We start from the raw sequence: 22,414 nt of genomic DNA on the forward strand, positions 1-22,414 counted from the left end.
GGAATACCACTGCATCTAATTCACATCCATGACACAAACTGGTCCCAAATCAAATTGGTCCTCTTCAACAGAATTGTCAGCCAGGCTCAATAAAGTAAAGAAAAGGTCCCCGAAAAACATGTGCTAACAAGTACTTTATGAGGAAGAGTAGGGCAACATACTCTTGAACAATCCTGCCGGCAACAGAGTCCAGGGAGATGACGATAAACTCCTACCAAAAATAAAGGAAGTAGTGGAACCTACATTATAGCAGTGCAGAGAAATGTATCAGTGCAAAATCTTTCTCAATATTGTGCCATTCCATGAAACACAAGTACTCTGCAAGGCTATGAGCCAACTACTGGAACAAAAGGTTGCATTATATCCAGCCAAGGACAGAACTTGGTTCAAGAGGTCTAGAATTCTCTTTGTGGGCCCTTCAGAGAAATAGATATTGCCTAAAAAAGACTGCACATTTGTCACACAAATAATGGGGCTGATTAGACATATCCAAATTTACCTTCTAAGTTCAAGTAACTTGTAAGATTCTGTAATGTACAAACGGGTGCAATCAAATGCTCAGAACAGATTCATTTCTGTTACAGTGTCATGTATTTCTAAACTAATAGAGAAAATTTTAGTTCACCATTGGTTTACTATTTGTGAATTGGACTGAATTGATTTGTTTGGTTCTGACAGGCTTTACTGCCACTGGAATCCACATCTGCCAGAATTTAAGCCTTAAAAATCAAGGCTGAAGATTATTGCCCCCAACGAAATATGATAGCATCTTCCCAATAGCTTGTTTCTGACCTCTTAGGACAATAGCAAAAACCAACAGTATGATCCACAAAATAAGATGTAACTCTAATTTGAACAAGGGAACTCAGGCTTAATCTCCCTGTTTAAGCAGGAGAGCAGAGCAGACGGTGAATAGAGTGTAGAGAATTCAAGTAGAGGCCTAGGACAGGTATAAGTGTGAAGCTGCTCCAGGCAGCAGGATTAGGACATTGTTTCCACTAGCTTCCTCAGTAGAAGCCACATGAGCCATGCTACCTCATCAATAGGGGCCTCCGGTGGTCACACAACAAAATCCAGAGCTGCTTCTAGGCTATATGCATAAGAGGTGCTTCTAATTCCTCAGTTTTTGCAGTGGGTCAAAGGAATCTCCAGAAACCTGACATAAATACTATTTACATGACATATGTGCCCCAGTCAGGAAGAGAAAGCTATGGAAAGGCATCAGGTAGTTATTAATACTGGTGACCCCACCTCAACCCCCAATAGAAGCCTGTTGATGGCTTAGCAGCACCCAGTGGTTGTGCTTGAAGACTTGGCTTCAGTCCTTCAAGAGAGCTGGGAATCTGTAGGAGACAGCAAAATCTCTCTTCTGGTGTCACCAATTGGCTTTCACAGCATTGATGTCACTCACTAGGTTCTGTGCCAGGCAGATACCAAATATCTGAAATACAAATTGAAGACATGCTTGTGAAATGTTTGTTATTGTGGCACACAAATACCCAATACACCAGCCTTCCTAATCTTCCAGATGTCATAAGAATAACCTTCTAGTAATGAAAAAATATCACATCCACCCTGAACACGTGTGCAATAGAATTTCATTTGGACTAAGTACTTGCTCTGTCAGAGTATGTGGCAAGAGAACAGAGTTAATCTTCCAGTAAAATGCTCTAAATAGGATAAAACTAGTTATCAAATTTAGGCACCATAGTATGGTGGTAGTATCATTTTGAGGTCGGGGGGAATTGAAGGTTCATAAAAGCAACAATGAAAACAGTTTACTACTTTAAAACTTCCTATTTTCACTCCAAAATTGGTCCTTTCCCCTTCTGTATTTCTGATAACTTCTGGCTGTTCTCCTGGTCAATGGATGAAATTGCAGCCTAGAGTCCTAGGAAAGTTGCACATCAAGGATGGGTGGATGGATGGAATTTCCACGTCGGGGTTCCTTGAAGAGGGAATTCTCAGTAACATGGAAGCTCATACCTGTAGAAGTGCCACACCTACAAAGGTCCCTGCCACTACAATGAGATTGTCCTGGAGCCACTTCTCAAATTGACCAGCACACCCTTTAGTGTGAATGAAGCTCTGCTGCTCCAGTTCCTGCAAAAAAGGTACAGGAGAGCACCTGAAGAACTCTAAAAGCAGCACAAAGTGCAGTAATCACTTCCCCCCCAGCCCAAATTCAGAAAATCCAGTAGAATTTTTTGTAGCCTAATTAGAGGCTTTCCCTTGAACTTATGGCCAAATGCATGTGCTCTGTTGCAATCAGTGGCATTTTAATACTCCCATGCAGATCCTTTTCAGAACCTGTGCCCTTGCCAGACCATTCCTTTATGCTTATGCTGGCCCTGCCTTTTTTCTGAACAGACAGCCACCTCATTCTTTCCACTAAATGTCCCCACCACACCAACCTGACCCTCACCAGTTTAAGGCGGACATCATAGCCACACTGTGTATTGAGAACGTCCTCCTGTCAAAAGAACAGACACAAAACTAATTGAAATCATCCTTGGAACCCAGAAAAGAGATTCACTGGTTCTCCCCTAAATATCTTCAGCATTTACTTTTCATTCCACACACTTTTAAATAATTTGCAACTTCTACCTTCAGCTTTAGCTCTTCTCCTCTTTTCCACCTCCATTCTGCCCTATCATGGTGAAGGAATCCCATGGAATGACAAATATATGAATGACACTCATTTTCTTATTTATTTATGTTTTAAATTTGTATCCCACCTTTTCCAACAGGAGCTCAAAGCAGCATACATACTGCTACCTCCTTACCTGCAACCTGGGTTTCCATGCTCCTAGTCTTAACAGCTCAATCCCTACACCACGCTTGTTCTCCAAATTAAAATTATCGTTTTGGATAAGGCTGCATTTAATCTACATACTATTTTCCTAACAATTCACACAATTAGATTCCTAGGTTAACACGAGGACCTTAAAAAAAAACCTGCTCAGACATTATTTAGGTCTACAGGGGATGAGAAAAGTGAGAATCCATCTCTCTTATTTCCATATTTCAACTCCTTACCGCAGGATCCTTGACACAACAGGAAAAGGGTACCCCACAGCGCTCCCTGCTGGGGTTGGAGTCAGTGCAATTGAAATAAATGTTGAGATTCCAGTCATTAGGTCCATGAGCTCCACAGCACGACCACTGCAGAGGGAGACAGGGTTAGACTGGAAGGAGTGCTCAGAAAACTGCAGCGCTCTGCAGCACTGAGCAAAAAGAATGAATGAACTTTGACCAGCGTGGACGTTTTGAAAATAAAAACAGGAGATGGAGAAATGATTTAAGAACGTGTAAGGTTTAATACAGGGAGCAATTTTGCAATGTTGCAGGTTCATTATCAGCCATGAGATGGCATGTTCACCTCTGGAGTGGCCTTCACACCTTTTAATTGTCTAATGATGAGTCCCACAGGAAACAGGAGAACTTCCACACTCATTATTTGCTCTGCACTGTTAGCTCACTTGGTGAGGTTTGTCTGCAATCATGCTTTTCAAATTGCTGCTCTCCTGTATTTACCTTATTGTTCTTCCCTCTCTTTTATATAACGATGACCTGATGCATGTGGGAAACAACATCCCTAAAATTACTCTTCTGTCTCATTTTCAAGAAGCATCTGGTTCACCTGGAGCATTATAGTATGTTGCTATCAGCAAGCCCCTTCTATTATGAGTGTTTGTGACACGGTCAAGTAAATGAAAGGGTGACAGGTCTGTGCAGGATTTTAAAAAATCCATTTTAATCACTTTTAATCTTAAATTTCTTGTGCAAAATCCCATGATTATATTTATAGCTTTTTGAAAGGAGTTCTTGAAAGCATTTTAGTACTAGTGAAAAGAATTTGACACCTCCCCCAAACCCCAGTTAAAAATATGCTGACGTATTGGCTTTTTAAAGCTATAAACATTAAATTCCATTGTGTAAATAATGCAATTACATTTCTTTAAAAAATAATTTAAGAAAAAAAAGGTATTTCAGTTCAAATCATAAAACTGAAACACACATTCACATGATATAAGAATGGTATCAGGGATGATCGGTTACAACAGGAGTCCCCAACCCCCAGGCCACCAACTGGCACCGGGCGGTGGTATGCCAGCAACCAGGCCACACAAGCAAGCGAAGCCCCATCCACGGGATCCAGGCAGCATGCGAAACCACGCTGCCTCTGGTCCATGTAAAAATCTCTCTCCACGGAACCGGTCCCTGGTGCCCAAAAGGTTGGGGGCCGCTGGGTTACAATGTGCTTAAACAAAGTTGTCAAGATATATCCAATATTTCACTGGATATTATTCTTAAATATTTTAATGAGGTATTTACACACAGATAAAGGTAAAGGTTCCCCTTGCACATATGTGCTAGTCATTCCCGACACTATCCCCTAGAGTCGAAGAGCCAGCGCTGTCTGAAGATGTCTCCGTGGTCATGTGGCCAGCATGACTAAACCCCAAAGGAGCACGGAACACTGTTACCTGCCACCAAAGGTGGTCCCTATTTTTTTACTTGCATTTTTTACGTGCTTTCAAACTGCTAGGTTGGCAGAAGCTGGAACAAGTAATGGGAGCTCACCCCATTACATGGCACTAGGGATTCTAACCGCTGAACTGCCGACCTTTCGATTGACAAGTTCAGTGTCTTAGCCACTGAGCCACCACGTCCCTACCATTTACACAGTACTGTTATCCAGTTTCTGATTTATGCATTTGGTCCCTTCTGGAATAGAAAACAAATATGATCCATATTTGCTTTGTTCTTTTTAAGGAATGAAAAGCGACAAAATAAGATAGTAGGATCTGGTCAGATGAATATTTATTCAGACTAAATACTCAGTGTGCAATAAGCACACGTATATAAAATATGTATATAAATATATATACACATACAGACATACTGAGTGATAAATTGTGGTGCATACTTCCTTATCATTGCCATGTTAGCACAGTGATTTTCACTTATTTTTTTAATTTATGTTTTAATTTGCACTAGGACACAGGTTTGTCATTCTCAAAAATTATAGAGATATTAATGCAAAAGCTCTTGAAAAGAAAAGCTTTTTAACACTGTTTTAAACACTGATTAAACAACAACATCTTGCCATTCTGATCAAAATCATCTTAGCATTGTGTTGTTGTTTTTTACAATATTGTTGATCATATAATTAACACCAAAACACATTTTTGCTCACCTTTCTCTAGGTAAAAAAAAAGACTATGAAAGTAAACTTGTTTAATGCTTAACAAAACAGACTTTTTCTCAAATTTAGGAGTAAAAAATAATGGATGATATAAAAGGATATTTTCAACTAAATTCTCCGTTTGCATACTTTCCAATGGGGACAACAAGCCTAAAACCTAAGTAGGTCTTGCCTAAAACCTACAAAACTCCCATGAAACTACTTCAAGTTAAAAAGAAAATCTCAAAGTAGGAAAGTGACAATAAAGTCAAAAATCATATATCCTAAAGTTAAGTGTATTTAAGGCATCATTCCTACTTTATTATGCAGATACCTACTGTGTCTTATCCCTTGTGACTTATTGAATAATGTAGCTTCAGGGAATATATCTATAATGCTAAGCATCTGGATTATTACCACAACAAGGACCTATGAAAATAATTGTTCCTGTGCCTACAAGGGATTTAATGCAGCGCTGGAATTCTCCCTTCTCAACTACATAACTATGTAGTACTCCTTATTGTACCACGTTTAAAATAAGAAACATAATCCAGAAGAATTTATAATCTCCTGCAATACCTTGTGTAGTTTAGAACAGAACAATGTTTGAATAAACACACCAAAAATTGGGCTTAAGAGCATGTAACAATAACAGCCTCTTGCATTTCTATATTGAAACACTGCACAATAATTTATACAAATGGTATCTCCTATATCTAAGAGTGAGAAGTGGAAGCTGAATTTCGGGGGGAATATTTCCTCAAAGGGTAGAGACCAAACATATGTATATGTGTATATACACATAACATGAAGAGATCTTTAGGGGTGGCTTTGTAAATCCAGGGTACTGGGGACTGGTTAATATTTCAAAAGCTGTCATGTTACTACCAGAGTTTTTCCAAAGAAGCATCCTATCACCTGAGAATAAACGAACATTACAAACAGACATATTGCTCTAGGTAATTTACATAACTCACATATTCCTGAGCAAAGTCTATGAGGTTCTGGAGGTCTATGTCATCACGATATGCTTTGACATTATTATTAATAAAGAAGTTGAGCTGATCCTTGATCCAGTCCTTGAAAATGAAGGCCAGGACACCAGCTGTCAGCTCCAGGAAAAAGATGAGCCCCAGGAACACAGAGAACTGGTGCCAAAAGAGAGGTACATAATTAGTGTTCAAGGCCAAAAGATCTCCCATCAGTGTGGGAGTATAATATCCTGCTCCAGGGTTAAGGCTCACTCTCACATTGACTAGACAAGCACAAGTTGAAGGAAAGAAAGCTTTGCTTAAAATTTTGTCAGAGGATAGCTGATGCACTGAAGGACAAAATAAAACAAATGTTGTATTGCTAGTTAATTTTTACGTTAGTAAGCTATTTTTTTAAAGTTCAATTCATATGGCTGTATGGCTTCAAAGCTCTATATTGTTTTCCTGCCATGGCAATCGAGGGAAATTGAGTTAATACTTTATTTTTCTTCAGATCTCCCAGGACAAATATAATTTCCACCAATAACACTGGTGTATTATCATTTACTATCATTTCAACCTGTATTATGCCCCTTGTTCCAACTTGTATATCCTATTCATTTCTCAAAGATAAACGTACCTTTCCTGCATAATACTCCAATTCGAAGCGTTATGTCTTGTTTTCCTTCCAGTGCCAAAATAAAACTCACTTTCTATTATGCTCCCATACAGCAAAGCCTACATAAAACTTTCTAGGTCCTTGCCTAGTTTCCAAAATCCAGTGTCAGAATAATGTGACACTAAGAATTACCACATTATGTTTTGTAAGTGCTCAAAGGGCTAACGTGTGAATTTTCTCCATAATCCTATAATATACACAGTCAGTCTTCAACTTACAACAGTTCATTTAGTGACCATTTGAAGTTACAATAGTACTGATAAAAGTGACTTATGACCATTTTTCACACTTATGACCACAGCAGCAACCCCATAGTCATGTGATCAAAATTCGGATGCTTGATAACTGATTCATATTTATGGCTGCTGCTGTGTTCCCAGGGTCATGTGATTACCTTTTACAACCTTCTGACAGCAAAGTCAATGGGGAAGTCAGATTCATTTAGCAACCATATTACTAACTTTAGAACTGCAGTAATTCACTTACAACTGTGGCAAGAAAAGATGTAAAATGGCCCAAGATTCACTTAACAACTGTCTCGCTTAACATTAGAAATTTTGGACTCACTTGTGATTCTAAGTCGAGAACCTATACTAATATGACTATTTTCTTCTGAAAAGAGAAGTGGACTAAGGGTAGGAAAAAGAACTGCTTCCCAATGTCACCTTGGGAGTTCTTAGCCAAATCATGATTTGATCCACAGAAGCCCAGTTTCCATTAAGCTACACCAACAGGAAAAAAAAAACAAAGCAAAAAGAGAAAAAGACATACGAATTTGAGGAGCAATGTATTCTCCCTCAGTGCCCCAATACAGCCAGCAAAACCCAGCACGAACATCACCCCTCCAACCACGAGGAAAAGCCAGACTGGGTCAAAGCCACCGAGGTCTGTGATGGATGAGAGATTGGAAAGAACGCCCTGGATAGGGATAGAGAAAGACAAAAACACAAAGCTGAAGGTGACACCACAGCCAAATTCCCTCAAGCAAAAATCAGTTTTCCTATATATATATGGATGAATAAAAAAAAACCAATGGCATAGAATTTCCATTGTTGAGGTTACATACATAATAGTTACTATACCAACTGCCTGATGGTGTGTGAAGGGTAAACTGGTAGCGCAGCAGACTAAAGCACTGTTATTAACATCAGCTGCCTGCAATTACTGCAAGTTCAAATCTCACCAGGCTCAAGGTTGACTCAGCCTTCCATCCTTTCTAAGGTAGGTAAAATGAGGACCCAGTTTGTGGGGGCAATAAGCTGACTTTGTATAAATATACAAAAGTATGAAGGCTATTGCTCAATGCATTGTAAGCCGCCCTGAGTCTTCGGAGAAGGGCGGCATATAAATCAAATTTAAAAAAAACCCTATATATTTATATCAGCCTCCCTCAACTTGGTACCTTTCAAATATACTGCTCAAAAAAATAAAGGGAACACAAGCAAAAGACATCCGAGATCTGAATGAATGAAATAGCCTTATGAAATACTGTGTTCCCTTTGCTCAAAAGGGAACACAAAACTACTGTATGTAACGAACAAAGTATTTCATAAGGCTATTTCATTCATTCAGATCTCGGATGTCTTCTGCTTGTGTTCCCTTTATTTTTTTGAGCAGTGTATATGCAGATTCCTGACTGGAAATTCTGGGAATAATTTCCAGCTCTACAGATTGGTTGGATAAGGAAGTGGTACATTAATCACAAAGCCAGAAAGGGAATTAACTGAGCAAACCTTAGCTTAGACTTGCACTGATGAGGTTACCTAGTTTTGGTAATGAAACGTCTGCAAGAAAACACGCAAGCTCAAGAGAGCACCAAGGAACTCTCAAACCTTAGCTTACCCAGAAGAATTTGCATAGTTTTTAAACACACACATGTATTCTGCATATTTATTTACATTGTAAATGATTTTTTAAAAATGTTATATATACATATAAATAAAGTGATGAGAAAGAAAAGGTGAACAGGTGCAGAAAGGAAAATAAGCTGTTTTTTTAAGTAGGCTGCTTTTAAGTAGCCAAAATTCTAGGCTGCTTTTAAGTAGCCAGAATTCTAGCAGGCAAAAACATCCTGTTCTTTGTTGCTGCAGTGGTTACTAACAGCTTTCCAATTTTAATTTAAAGGGCTGATTTTGTTCTATAAAACCACATGGTTTTGGCTCCCGGATACCCTCAGGGTCCAACTGTTCCATTCTCTGCATCAGATGACAAGGACACGAAGCCAAAGATAGTGGTACACCTGTGCTACACCTAGCATCCTCTTCGGTGACATTTTGCAAGGTGGTAATTGGATGTTTGGTGATTGATTTTAGTTTCTTTTGGGAAGTTATAATGATTGAGCAGCTATTTGGGAGGACAGCATATAATTATGCTATTTTATTTTAATATGATTTTTTAAATTATGTAATCCACCTGGAGTACTATGAGGGGAGCAATACATACTTTTCTGTAAATAAGTAAATAAACAAACTAAAATGTCCTTCTCATCTGGGCTCAGTGCCAGTTTCCAAATGAAAATCCTCCACCTCTCGGCTGCTGTTTGTCATGAAAACTGCATCAAGCAATACTGTTGGTGGCAAATGGGAAGGTGAGCCATTCTCAATAGGAAATCATTCCAGTGACCACAATCTACACTGCTTTTTCACAAAATAGAAATGGTCAGGCATGGGGGAGGGAGAATATATATAAATGTTATTTTATATTTGGTTTCAGAAAATCAAAGTGTGCTGGTAGTATGTGAAATGACTGGAGACAAAAGATATAACATGATGAGGCTCACCAGCTATTGCTCAGCACATGTTCTCAAAGACCTGACTCAGCACAGTTCATTGTGTTCTAGGCTCATACTTAAGCTATAAAAATGATTGAACAAATGGAGGGTGGGAAAATAAAAGGCACCTGAATGAAATTTACATGTACAGAGATAGTGAAACTCTGAAAAACAAGTATATAGAAAACAACTGAAACGTTCTTATATTCAAAAGAATTTGCTCCTTAGCTCCCCATGGGCACTTAGCTGGCTAATTGTAAATAGTGTTAGACCAGAAGGACTCATTATTTGATCCAGTAGTATAATATACACATTTCATTCAAATGTGTATTTTTAGCCAACTCCCCAGGTTGCGTGCAGACCCAAAGTCTTCGAGTAAAATTCCAAAAAATGGTTAGCAAATTTCAATTCCTACATGTAACTGAACTACTGAATTAATTATGCATATTTTTATTGAATTTAAATAAAACTTAACATTTTCCTGGAGCCACCCCACTATTTTCTGAAGGCTGGTCCACGGCATTCCACTATAAAACCAAATGTAGCCCTTGGGTGAAAAACAAACATTATATTTCTACAGTTATATCTAGGTTGATCATGGGTTATCAAAAAAAAAAAAAATCATCAATGTTTCTAAAACTCTGATGGGTGCAAAAATCCCCCTCATCAAATGTTTAATAAAGGCTTAAATCCCAGAAATTAAATACAATTTACTTGCTGATACCAGTTAAAATCTATATACAATGTATGTTTAAGATTACAGCATAAGTATTTGTTCTGTCATCTTTTACTTTTTATTCCAAATTTGAATCTTAACTATTCTTTTCATAAAATAAGTAAAATAAACATTAATAAATGTTAACAGCTATGTGTTTAAAAAAAGCCAGTAAGGCGAAAAGAAATTTCAATCAATTCAGTGTAAGGAACCAGCAGGAAAGTGATATCCTCAAAGGGCTCAGACAACAAGATATGTGAATAATTTGTCCAATTCACATAATCCAGGTATGGTTCATATACTCATACCAGAACAATTTATTATCTGGATACCAAGATGGGATCAGATATAGCAAACAGAAAAAAAATTCCCTTCCTGGCCATACTTACCTTTTCTGCCCAAGCCCACAAACCAATGGCTAGGAAAGCTGCCCCCAGCAACTGCAAAAGAGAAAAGGCCACCATCATGCACAGGATAAGAACAGGGAGCAATTTAGCTCTATACTAAGAATGTAGAAGGACTGCAGAGCCAGGGGGAGGGGCCCAAAAGAGGGATCCGCTTAGAATCCCTACACAACCACAAATTCCACCCCCACCCCCTTAAGTACTGTGGACCCTCTAACTTTAAGCAGATGCTGACTGTTACTTGAGAAGATTCTTGTGCATAGGCTTTTAGCAATATATCAGCTTAATTAAACCTTCATGTGTACACATGGTCTTTCACGTGGACCTGATAAAGAATGGCACAATGCCTTCCTCATTTTATAGTTTTCTGCAGAAAGACAGATCATGATTCACCCCAATGTTTGCCTCTTATGCTGACTCATCTTCTATTCACAGGATAAGTGAAAAATAAGATTAAGAAATAAGGTAACTGGCTTGCACACTGAAGGTTCTAGACTCAGATGAGGTCTATTTCTTCACAGGAGATATTCTAGTTTGCCAGGGTATGAATTAAAACGAAAACTGGAAGTTTAAAGGCAAGTTAAACAAAAACCTATTTTGGCATAAAGAAATTGCCAATTATTTGCACTCCATTCTATCAATATATGTGGAGGTAGTCCTTGACTTATAACCATTCATTTAGTGACCATTCAAGGTTACACTGCACTGAAAAAAGTGCCGTTTTTCACACTTATGACTCGCAGCATCCCCATGGTTACGTGATCAAAATCTTGATGCTTGGCAACTGACTCATTTTTATGACGGTTGCAATGTCCCAGGGTCACGTGATCCCCTTTACAAGCAAAGACAATGGGGAATCCAGATTCACTTTACAACCGTGTTACTAACAACTGCAGTGATTCACTTAACTGTGGCAAGAGAGGTCATAAAATGGTGTAAAACTCACTTAACAACTGTCTCGCTTAGCAAAGAGATTTTGCCTGTCTCCATAGAGTCAATACCCGAGCATGAATCTTAACTTTCTCCAACCAAGCAAAGCCAACTTTATGGTTGTATACATAAACTAGATCAAACTAAATCCTTGTCATTTGCCACCCCATTAACACTAGCAGGATACCCATCATTTGGATATGGAGTCTAACTTGAGAGCCTTGGAAAACAGAAGGCTGAAAACACATCATCTGGAGCAGTTGCAAACTTAGCACTGTGTATAGACAATCGCTATACTGTTCCCATTGTAAGAATGGAACATTTCTAAAACAGCAGCAGCATTGATCAGAGTTCTTCCCCTGCCCACAGAATAAACCCTGCCCTCTTTCAATGTCAATTGCTATTTGTTTGCCATTGCCTATGGGGCTTTGTGAGGGCTATCTCAATAGGTGGAATGTGAAGAATTCAGAAATCGACCTTATACAAGGCCAATCTACACCAGGAATCAAAGAAACAATACAATATGCAGAATATTATTAAAAATAGGACCAATGTAGACATAATTATATTGGTTTAATAAGAAATCATTAAGATAATAATAAGCATCCTCAATAGTTCTCTCATGGATAGCTTAGACCACAATCTCCCCGAACATGAAAATGGGAAAACTATGTTTTATTTGTATCCAGAATCTTATTAATTCTGGATACAAAATCAGAACCGTATTTCAATTCACTTCACATTCACCTTAGTAAAAATAAGATTAAAATATAAGTCTAAAATCAGAAGAATGCCAAACCTCAAATCCTAGTTTTTCACTTATTTGATTTGATATCGTAAAGTAATAAAGGCAGGAACAAAAATCTAATAAACAAATAAGCAAATATTCTTAGGTAGTTTTCTCACATGAAACTTCTACGCCAAAAATTTCATTCCAATTCAATAATGCCAGTTAGCAACACTTGCCGACTCACACAAATATAATCTATATTGTGCATAACTAAAAATATAAAATTCACTCTGTAACTTTTTCTTGTAAAAAACATAAAGCCCCAGGCTACAGTCAAGAAAAAGCTGGAAATGTTATTTGGGCTGTTCTTATTTCCCATCAATTTTAAGTAATCTCTTTCTGACTTTAACATTTTTCTTTTCCTTATGCTTTATGCTAGGGGTGTCAAACTCGCGGCCCGTAGACCGGATGTGTCACACGCTGGCCATCCCCACCTCCATTTTAGTGAAGGGGGGAAAGCTGTGATAAGTCACATGATGATGTGTCATCGCAAGTTTGACAGCCTTGCCTTAAGCCATCACATCATGTGGCAATCTAAAATTAAGAAGAAATTACCTGACAGAACATCAGTGGAATGGCTTGCCTCCAAAAATTTTGGGTACTCCATCACTGGAGGTTTTAAAGAAGAGAATAGATAACCATTTGTCTGGAATGGTACAGGGTCTCCTGCTTGAGCAGATGGTTGGTCTACAGGACTTCAAAGATCTTTTCCAATTCTGTTATTCTATATTCTGCATCTAAACCAGAGGTGGTATTCAGCAGGTTCTGACCAGTTCTGGAGAACCGGTAGTGTTAATTTTGAGTAGTTTGGAGAACCGGTAAATACCACCTCTGACTGGCCCTGCCCCCATTTATTCTCTATTTCCTGAGTCCCAGCTAATCGGGAGGAAATGGGGATTTTGCAGTAACCTTCCTCTGGAGTGAGGAGGGAATGGAGATTTTACAGTATCCTTCCCGAGCCACGCCCACCAAGCCACACCCACCATGCCATGCCCACAGAACTGGTAGTAAAAAAAATTGAATCCCATCACTGATCTAAACAATAGGTTCCTGCCAACTCATAGCCAATATGAAAATTCACTTGTTAATCTTTCCTAGCTTTGCATCCCACAATACTGATTAGGAGTTCTGGAAACTGCTGTCCCCACACATCTGGAAGACTGCACTTGGCAATGATTCTTTCAAATCGATCTTGGAGAAGCTGAATCGACATTCTTCCCAATATTAATTTCTCATTTTTTGGTGAGTTTCAGTATCTGGCGGAATTTAATTTTTATTTGGCAAACATTGTTTTAACATATTTTCTTGCCAACTTGCTCTGATCATGTCCTTGATGTATACAAAATATTGGTATTTATGTCTTTTTGATTTATTTTTCTCCTTTGGTTTTTCCATCAACCTATAAGTAATTACAATAACAGTGTTCAAACTGGGCACAGTTCTTCTTTAAGAGTGGGAGGAAGCAAGAAAAAGAGAGGAAAGTAGGTGTATGTTGTACGAAACCAGTAAATCTTCTAGAGGAAAGATAAATATTCTGCATAATAAATAAGGAGCTTCTATTCTGTCACTAAAATTTATTAGGCTCACAGATCAGCAACCATAGCGTTTCCTTTCTAAAACAGAGTATAATGCTTCAATACAGAATTAGACATTCCATCAGATCATTCAGCTCTCAATTATTAACCCATTTGGAGTCCTAAAAATGACTCCAAAGTTGGAAAGCAATTTGCTATATTCCCCTCATACACCCCCATATACAGGTAGCCCTTGCATAGTAACCACAATTAGGACCAGCATATCCATTGCTAAGCAAAATGGCTACTCAGTGGGAAATCACATGATCGCAATTGTTCTTTCTGGCTCAAAACTGACAAGACTATTCAGTTTCATACCTTCTGCTTTTGTTTCCCTCCTAACCACTCCCTTGCTCACTCTGGCACTAGGATAATTAACAAGAAGGAAAGTATTTCTTTATCTGTTAGATTTTTATCCCAGCCATTATTACTTTACAAGTAATTCAAGGTGGCAAACATACATAATACTCCTTTCCTATTTTCCCCATAAAAACAACTCTGTGAGGTGGGTTGGAATAAAAGAGAATGACTGACTCAAGTTCACCTAGTCATCTTTCATCCCTAAGGCAGGACTAGAATTCAGTCTCCTAGTTTCTAAGCTAACACCTTAACCACTTGACCAAACTGGCTCTTAATTAACTAATTAATGCTTGTATTTATATACATTGGAGAGGAAGGGATTGCAAGAGTGTAAGCAGGCATACAATGAGGAATACATACTGAAAGCAATGGCCTGGTGTTACAAAAACAGGTCAGTATCTCCAAATTCTATGATGTGCGAGGGGGTGGAGATCAGTGGTTGGTTTCTACCAGTTTGGCCCGGTTTGGGTGAACCGGTAGTGGTGGCGGTGGGAGGCTCCGCCCACCCGCCCGGACGTCATCACAGATGGTCTGCACATGAGCAAAAGGTTCTGTGCATGCACAGAAGCGCCGTACGTGAGCGAAGCAAGCGCTCATAGTCCCGAACCAGTAGCGAAGGTAAGTGAAAACCACTACTGGTGGGGATGGATCAGGCGCATGGAGAGATTACCTACAGAAATCACTTGGTTTTTTATTTGCTCCCCATATACTCATTTCTTGACAAAAGTCATTCTAGAAGACAGCCATTGCAGGTTTTTACTTGCATTCAAATTGAAATTAAACCTTGCCACAAATAAATTAAAGCCAAATTGATTTGATAAGTAATCCAACAATGATGCAAATTAGTAATAAGACAATTCTATGTTTCATAAATTCATCATGCAGGTTAAAGCTTTATTTGTATCCCTGAGGAACATTGCACCCAAAAAGCAACCATGGCCCATTTTTTCTGCTCTGCAAGATCCTCTGTTGATCAGAAATTCACCAGATATGTCTCACTCTGCTTGTCAACAGATTGAGTTTAGTCCTAAACCTTGCACAATTTTGGCCACTTCAGATTGTCTTCCCTGCTGGAACTCTCCATAGCACCCAAATAAAGTTCATAAAAAATTGTTCAATTGTGAAAAAAATGTGTAATTTGTTTTTTTACAGAAGCTATAAAATTAACACTGTTTTTACCTTGATAATGAGGATTTTGATCTAACAGTTTTAATTTCTGTTAATTTCCAGGTGCTGTTGACAACTGCTAGTTTATGAGTGTTTATCTTTTGCTGATTTTGTTGTTTAATCTGCATGGTGAAGCATTTATAAGTAAGTAGTAAAATAATTCATTACTAATTTCTAGTACTACTTATTTACTATGCAAAATAAATATTTTATGTATAAGTTAAATATTTATAAGTATATACTGTAAAATAAACAGAAGATAGAGGAGCATACTGTATATTGGATAAGATGTGTATGGCCTAGCAGTATCTATTAAATAGGAGATACGATATGGAAATGTCTCAAATTAATCTGTTTGCTAGATGAATATAGGCATCTACTTCAAGATGAGATAATTCTGATTCAAAGGGGACCAGCAAAATAAGGGAAAAAAATAAAAACTACTACAATCAACTGCTGTTCTCAAACTCCCTTCAACTATAACACAATTACCGTACATCATAATTGTCCTTTAGGGACAAAACTAAGCATGCAATGAAAGTCATGAGTAGGCAATCTGGTATACAAATACACAAGTGCAAAAGAAAACAAAGATAGTACCAATAGTAATAGGCACCACAAGTGCAGTACCAAAACAATTGGAGCACCGCTTAAACACCATCGGCACTGACAAATTCAATTCAGTCAATTGCAAAAGGCAGCTTTACTCGGAACAGCTTAAATCCTGTGACATTTCTTTTAGCCCCATCAAACATCAACATCTGTTATCCCAGGTCCTCGAGAAGGACCCAATAAGTGGATGAAAATGCCAAATCCAGTTTTTACATCTTGCTAACTATGCAACAAACCATAATAATTTATGATACTATTATTTAATTAAATTATTAATCTATTGAATTTATCAGACCTGAACATTCTAATTTTATATAAAAACAACACTCCACTCTGCTTGAAACTGCCTATGCAGTAGGGGTCCCCACTGTTAGGAACCAGGTCATACAGCTGGAGGTGAGCGGTGGGTGAGTGAGCAAAGCTTCATCTGTATTTGCAGCCGCCTCAGTTCCACCTCAGATCATCAGGTATTAGATTCTCAAAGGAATGCAAATTTGCAAACCCTATTGTAAACTGTGCGGGTGAGTGATCTAGGTTGTGTACTCCTCCTTCCCCCCCCCCCCAATTCGTGGAAAAATTGTTTTCCACGAAACCAGTCCCTGGTGCCAAAAAGGCTGAGGACCACTGCTATAATGTTTCCTTAAATGTTACCTTAATAATACTTAGGTCCTTGATTAGGACTTGAACTATTAAATTTCCACTACTTAGACTACGAATGTAACTGCAGAATACCCACACATTTATTATTATATAATAGTTCATTATCACATTGTTGTAATAATCATTTAGTAAATATTTATGCAGCCGGGATCCCAGCTACATCCAACAACCTATAAAGGATAGATTGGGAGTTACAACAATGTGCTAAGTCATGGCTTGTTGAACCAGAGTTTGTTGAACAAGTCATGCTGCCATAATCCATATTTACAAAGCTCAGTGAGGAGAGTTCAGAAAATATGTGACATCAGGCCTCCACCAGGTATGAAGGTGAGCCCAAATTAAGATATATACAAGTCCTGGGGTTTACAATAGACATTATGTAAAATACATGCAAGAAAGAATGAGGTGGGGCAGCTGTACTTTTTTTTTCGCAGTATGAATTTCCTCAAAACAAAGGGATTAAGGAACTTCAGAGTGCAGGTCTACTAAAGGAACTGGCTTTTCAGGAAAAGATCTAAACGATGCCGGCAGTGAATCGAAGCCAACACACTGCTAAATACAGTCATAACTTTTTCCCCACCCGAGGAGGTTGATAGGAGAAAACAATGCTGTGTCAGAAACAGACAGGCAAAGGGTTACACGTTTGATGGTAGGAAAACCTTTTCCTGCTTCTGCTGGAAATTGCCGAGAAATCGAAGCAGGAACAGGCGCTAGACTCGGAGCAAGACAGCGGCCGGGTTTCAGATACAGACCGGGCGCAGCGAGAGGTTTGGTGGGAACCAAAGGACGTCCTTGCCCAAAAACTTTCGAGCGCCGAATCCGCCACGCTCAACGCGGCGCGGGACCATCCGGACGCCGCGAGCACCCGCCTGGCGTGACGAGCCTTTGCCAAGGATTCCGCAGCTAGCTAGGCGAAGGGCAGCTTCCCTTCCTCTCTTCCCAGGAAGCCAGCGACCGACCGACCGACCTCCGTCCCTCCCACCCGCCGCCCCCAGACCCCGGACTTCACTGCAAACGCCACGGACGTGGGAACAGCAGTCAAAGCCCAGTCGCTCCATCCGTCCTGGCCTCCTCCTCCCCTCCGTCCAGGTGGAGCGCGGTGCAAGCGCCGCTCCGACCGACCGACCGACCGACCGCTTCCGCGGGACGCGACTCGCTCGCTTGCTCGCGCTCACCCACCCAGAAGAGCACATTGGAGGCGAAGAGCAGGTATTTGGCGCAGCAGCTGACCTGAGGACCCTGGAAGTGCTGGGCTTTCCCTGGCATGGCGAGCGCGGGGCCTGAGCTCACAGCCCCATGCTGCCCCTCAGCCGAGGCCCAGCGCCGCCGCGGGACCGCCTCGTCCACCCCGCCCCCTGGCGGAATTGAGGGAGAGCTGCCGCAGCGGCGGCACGCGCGTGCACGCTTCCTCTATCCGGACTTCGGCAGAGCCCGTCTGTTCCCGCGCTCTTTCCCACGCCGCCGCCGCCGCTGGATTCTCTCCGCTGGATTCTCAGAAAGCGTGTTCCGTGAGGGCACTCGGGAACTCAGCACAGCTGCAGGATCCCCTCTAACCGATCTCGCCAGGCCCTTCCCCAAAGGTCTGCTGAGGCCCGAAATAGAACCCCTTCCTTCCAAGACGTAATGCAAACGTAAAGAAATTACGTTTATTTGCAATAAATGTTCCCTTCCTCCTCCTCATAGTTATAACTTGTCTTTTATTGCAATTTTATACATACATACCTGTATTGGCCTTGTGGGGAGAAGGGTGATGCACAAATTTAATTATTTAAATAAATGAAACACATCTTTAAAAGTTAGGCTCCCCCCCCCCCCCCAGGAATTGCACTTAATGCTTCAGTTAGACTACAGTATGCTTTTCTGCTTTCTATCATCCTATGTTGCCCTCTCAGAAAAAGCAGCCCCTTTTAGTCACAAAAAATTCCAGTCAACCTGCTGTTGTTCCAGGGACCTCTCCCACCTGGGGAGCTCTGTGCAAAAATGCACACTATACACAGAAAATTGCACCCCTTTAAACAAGTACTAAAGGGAAAATGGACATGAGCTTCTGTCGTGAGAGAGCAGAATAGAGCAAACATTGCTGCCCTTCATGACATCTAAGACCAACTGCTGAAGATGTGTCACATGCTCTCCATTTTAAAAAATCCAGACAACTTTACATTAATAAACAAGAATTAATAATATTAGTTTAGGCATTGGAGTGGGGCTCAGGAGACCTAGATGCTGAGACAGTGGTGAAATCCAATTTTTTTTACTACCGGTTCTGTGGGTGTGGCTTGGTGGGCATAGCAGGAAGGATACTGCAAAATCTCCATTCCCACCCCACTCCAGGGGAAAGATACTGCAAAATCCCCATTCCCACCCCACTGGGGCCAGCCAGAGGTGGTATTTGCTGGTTCCCTGAACTACTCAAAATTTCCGCTACCGGTTCTCCAAAAACTGTCAGAACCTGCTGAATTTTACCCTGTGCTGAGACCACTCAAGCCATGGAGGCTTACTTGGAGATTTAAGGCAAAGGTTTCCTTGGCCCATCATAGAGTTGTGGCAGAGGTGAAATCTACTTACCTTCCCTACCGGTTCGGAAGTGCACGCACCATGTGTGCATGCGCAGAGGGTAAAAAACAGGTTACTTCCTGGTTAAAACCAAGAAGTAACTATGACTGGGCGGGGCCTCGCACTGCCATCGCTACCGGTTCGGCCGAACCAGTCCAAACTGATAGCATTTCACCCCTGAGTTGTGGAGTAATAATAGAAGTGATATTACTCTCTTAATCTGGAAAAAAGACATTCAATTAGGTCTAAAAAAATAAGTAGTCAAAATGTACAACAATTGGGGCCAGAATTTGGTGATGAATCAAATTAATAATAAATGAATAATCAAAGACGACCTGGTTTTATCACCATTTTTACTGAGGTCATTATGCAAATCACACCGTCATTAAATTAATTCAGTTAAGCTTCCCCAATTGAATTTGGTTGTGGAAGCTGGCTGGGAAGGTTGCAAATCAGATCACACCACCTCAAGATTCTGCAACCATCGTAAGTGCAAGCCAATTGCCACATGCCCAAACTGTAGTAATGCGACCACAGATGTGATGCAGTGGTCATAACTGGTTGATGCAGTGGTTGGACTTCGAAGATAGACCCCAAGTCACTTTGTCCGAGGTTTCCAAGGTAAGATCAGACTTGGCATACTACGTCCAGGTCACCATAATATGAAAAAGATGTTGAGTCTCTAGAAAGAGTGCAAAGAAGAGCAAAGAAGATCATTAGGAGTCTGGGGGCTAAAACCTAGGATGGGTGTTGCAGGAGCTGGATATATCTAATCTAGCAAAGAGAAGGACTTGGGATGACATGATAGCAGTCTTCCAATATTTGAAGGGCTGTGATAAAGGGTCAACCTATTCTCCAAAGCACCTGAAGGGAAGACAAGAAGTAACAAATGGAAACATCAAAGAGAGAGCCAACCTAGGAGAAATTTTCTGACAATCGGTGGTTTGCCTTCAAAAGTTGTGGGTATTCCATCACTGAAAGTTTATAAGAAGAGATTGGACAGCCATTTCTCTGGAATGGTGTAGGGCCGTGATGGCGAACCTTTGGCACGCGTGCCACAGGTGGCACGCGGAGCCATATTAGTGGGCACGCCAGCTCAGCTCTGGGGCGCATGCGCGTGCCGGCCAGCTGATTTTCGGGCCTTCTGGGCCCACCAGAAGTAGGGAAACAGGCTGTTTCCTGCCTCTGGAAGGCCTGGGGGCGGCGTGGGGAAGGCCCGTTTTTCTTTCTTACCTGGCTCCAGATCCTCTCTGTTTATCTAGGAACGGCGAAAACAGCCTTTCCCACTCCCTTGGAGGCCCTACGGAGGCTGAAAGGGCCCATTTCCCCACTCCCGGTGGGACAGGAAGTGACGTTTTTTCCTGTCCCCAGCCTCCAGAGACTCCTAGAGAGGCTCCTACAGACTCCTAGAGAGGCTCCTAGAGAGGTTCTGGAGGCTGGGGACAGCAAAAAATGTCACTTTCTGTCCCACAGGGAGTTGGGAAATGGGCCCTTTCAGCCTCCGTAGGGCCTCCAAGGGAGTGGGAAAGGCTGTTTTCGCCGTTCCCAGATACACAGAGAGGATTTGGAACCAGGTAAGAAAGAAAAACGGGCCTACCAGGCCATCACGTACCAGGAGCGGGGAGGGAGTTGCACACACATGCGCATGGGCACGTGCGCGCGCGACCCTCCCCCGCCCCCCCCCTCTCCTGGCATGCAATGGCAAAAAGGTTAGCCATCACTGGTGTAGGGTCACCTGCTTGGGCAGGGGTTGGACTAGAAGACCTCCAAGGTCCCTTCCAACTCTATTTTGTATGCGTGTTCCATAATCATATGAATATCATTGCCTTTGAATAAGAAAGTAAGTGGGGAGAGATGTTCAAAGAAAGGATAAAACATAATTCAAGCACTTCCCTAAAATGACTGATGGACTACTACAACATTATATTGAAATACAATACTACTTCACATCTTTCTTATCATAGTAACTTTGGTTACTTCCTGTCTTCCACAAAAAGGTTCCCCTCATCCTTACTATATTCTTCCTGTCAGTTTATCTATCCAGTCCCTAAATAAATTTTACTCCTGACAGCTATTTTAGTAGCCAAATCATTAAGGCCCTATTTTGTCATTTCTTTGCCACTTAACATTTATTAATAATTCACTTTTCCTCTTTCTTCATCTATTATGTTAGCCCAAGTGTTATTTAATATGAAACAGGAATGTACTCATTTAAAAAGCTTCCCGCCTACATATCTGAGTAATAGTGTTATCCATTAGCAACCCATATAAACTTTATGCACCGAATTCTGAGCATAGGGATTAAAGCTGCAGTGGGCATTCTCCACACAGAATGTATGTTTTTATAATTGATCCCTATTTAACCTAATCCAATCAGGCAGTTCCCCCATATCAATATTTTAAGCATTTTTAAAAAAATGAAAGTTAGAGACTTCTGATGTACAATCATTGATGTTCTCGTTAATCATTAAAATCCATTATCCAAGTTATTGAACTCTGCATGAGCCAGGGCCCAAAAGACCTGAGCAAAAAAATCTCATCTGTTATAAACTGTAAATGCTTTGGTTTTTATGTGTGTTAGTAGAAGAATAACACAGAATGGGCCTTTATCTGGAAAGAGTGGTATAAATTAATTTTAGGTGCACCTGAAGCCTTTGGAACTTGTACTGTGTCTTGAAAGTTATTATAGCTTTGTCTCTAAATAGAGATGGGTAGCACATATAGATTAAGTTAGATTCCATACCAAAGAGAGTAACAGTGCTGTTAATGGCTGATCTAGAAGAAATAAAAGTGGATTCTGACTTCAGTCTGTTCTTCATAACTTAGTGAGAACATATAAGGTCTGGAACACATCAATTATCATTCCCACCCCTACATATGTACATTTATTTGCACATATGCACACATATGTGCATACATCCTATAGAACTGTTTAGCTTAGGCTGTACTTTTCCCCCTGCAGATGGCCATATTTGTGTAGGCATTCCAGGGCTAGTTATTACAGGCAAACATCCTGTTGCTTGCATTATTCATAGCAG

General features: G+C 40.4%; 1 protein-coding gene across 2 annotated transcripts; it reads right to left on the reverse strand.

Annotated features, from left to right (window-relative positions):
• Positions 1 to 557: 557 nt before the first annotated feature.
• Positions 558 to 18,089, reverse strand: TSPAN17 (tetraspanin 17). Of its 2 annotated transcripts, none has more exons than XM_070933798.1 (8): positions 18,003 to 18,089; positions 10,716 to 10,766; positions 7,613 to 7,759; positions 6,169 to 6,339; positions 3,040 to 3,165; positions 2,426 to 2,473; positions 1,987 to 2,103; positions 558 to 1,441 (listed from the first exon to the last, which is right to left on the reverse strand). In XM_070933798.1, the coding sequence occupies exons 1-8, from the start codon at positions 18,087 to 18,089 to the stop codon at positions 1,376 to 1,378; spliced, it is 813 nt and encodes a 270-aa protein (XP_070789899.1). In that variant the 3' UTR covers positions 558 to 1,375. The 2 variants fall into 2 exon arrangements, with proteins under 2 accessions (XP_070789899.1, XP_070789900.1); XM_070933799.1 differs by having other exon boundaries at positions 2,420 to 2,473.
• Between the last annotated feature and the right edge of the window lie 4,325 nt (positions 18,090 to 22,414).

Source organism: Pituophis catenifer, unplaced genomic scaffold (genome assembly GCF_029215685.1).
Source record: "Pituophis catenifer annectens isolate HBS135680 unplaced genomic scaffold, rPitCat1.0.hap2 SCAF_2, whole genome shotgun sequence".
NCBI classification, from domain to species: domain Eukaryota; kingdom Metazoa; phylum Chordata; class Lepidosauria; order Squamata; family Colubridae; genus Pituophis; species Pituophis catenifer.

Excerpts from the sequence above, each read along its gene's own strand:
- TSPAN17 (XM_070933799.1), bottom strand. The coding sequence starts at position 18,089 with ATGCCAGGGAAAGCCCAGCACTTCCAGGGTCCTCAGGTCAGCTGCTGC. Across the intron at positions 7,760-10,715 it reads TGTGGGCTTGGGCAGAAAAG|GGCGTTCTTTCCAATCTCTC; the intron begins GTAAGTATGGCC and ends ATCCCTATCCAG. Across the intron at positions 1,442-1,986 it reads TAGGTGTGGCACTTCTACAG|ATATTTGGTATCTGCCTGGC; the intron begins GTATGAGCTTCC and ends TTTGTATTTCAG.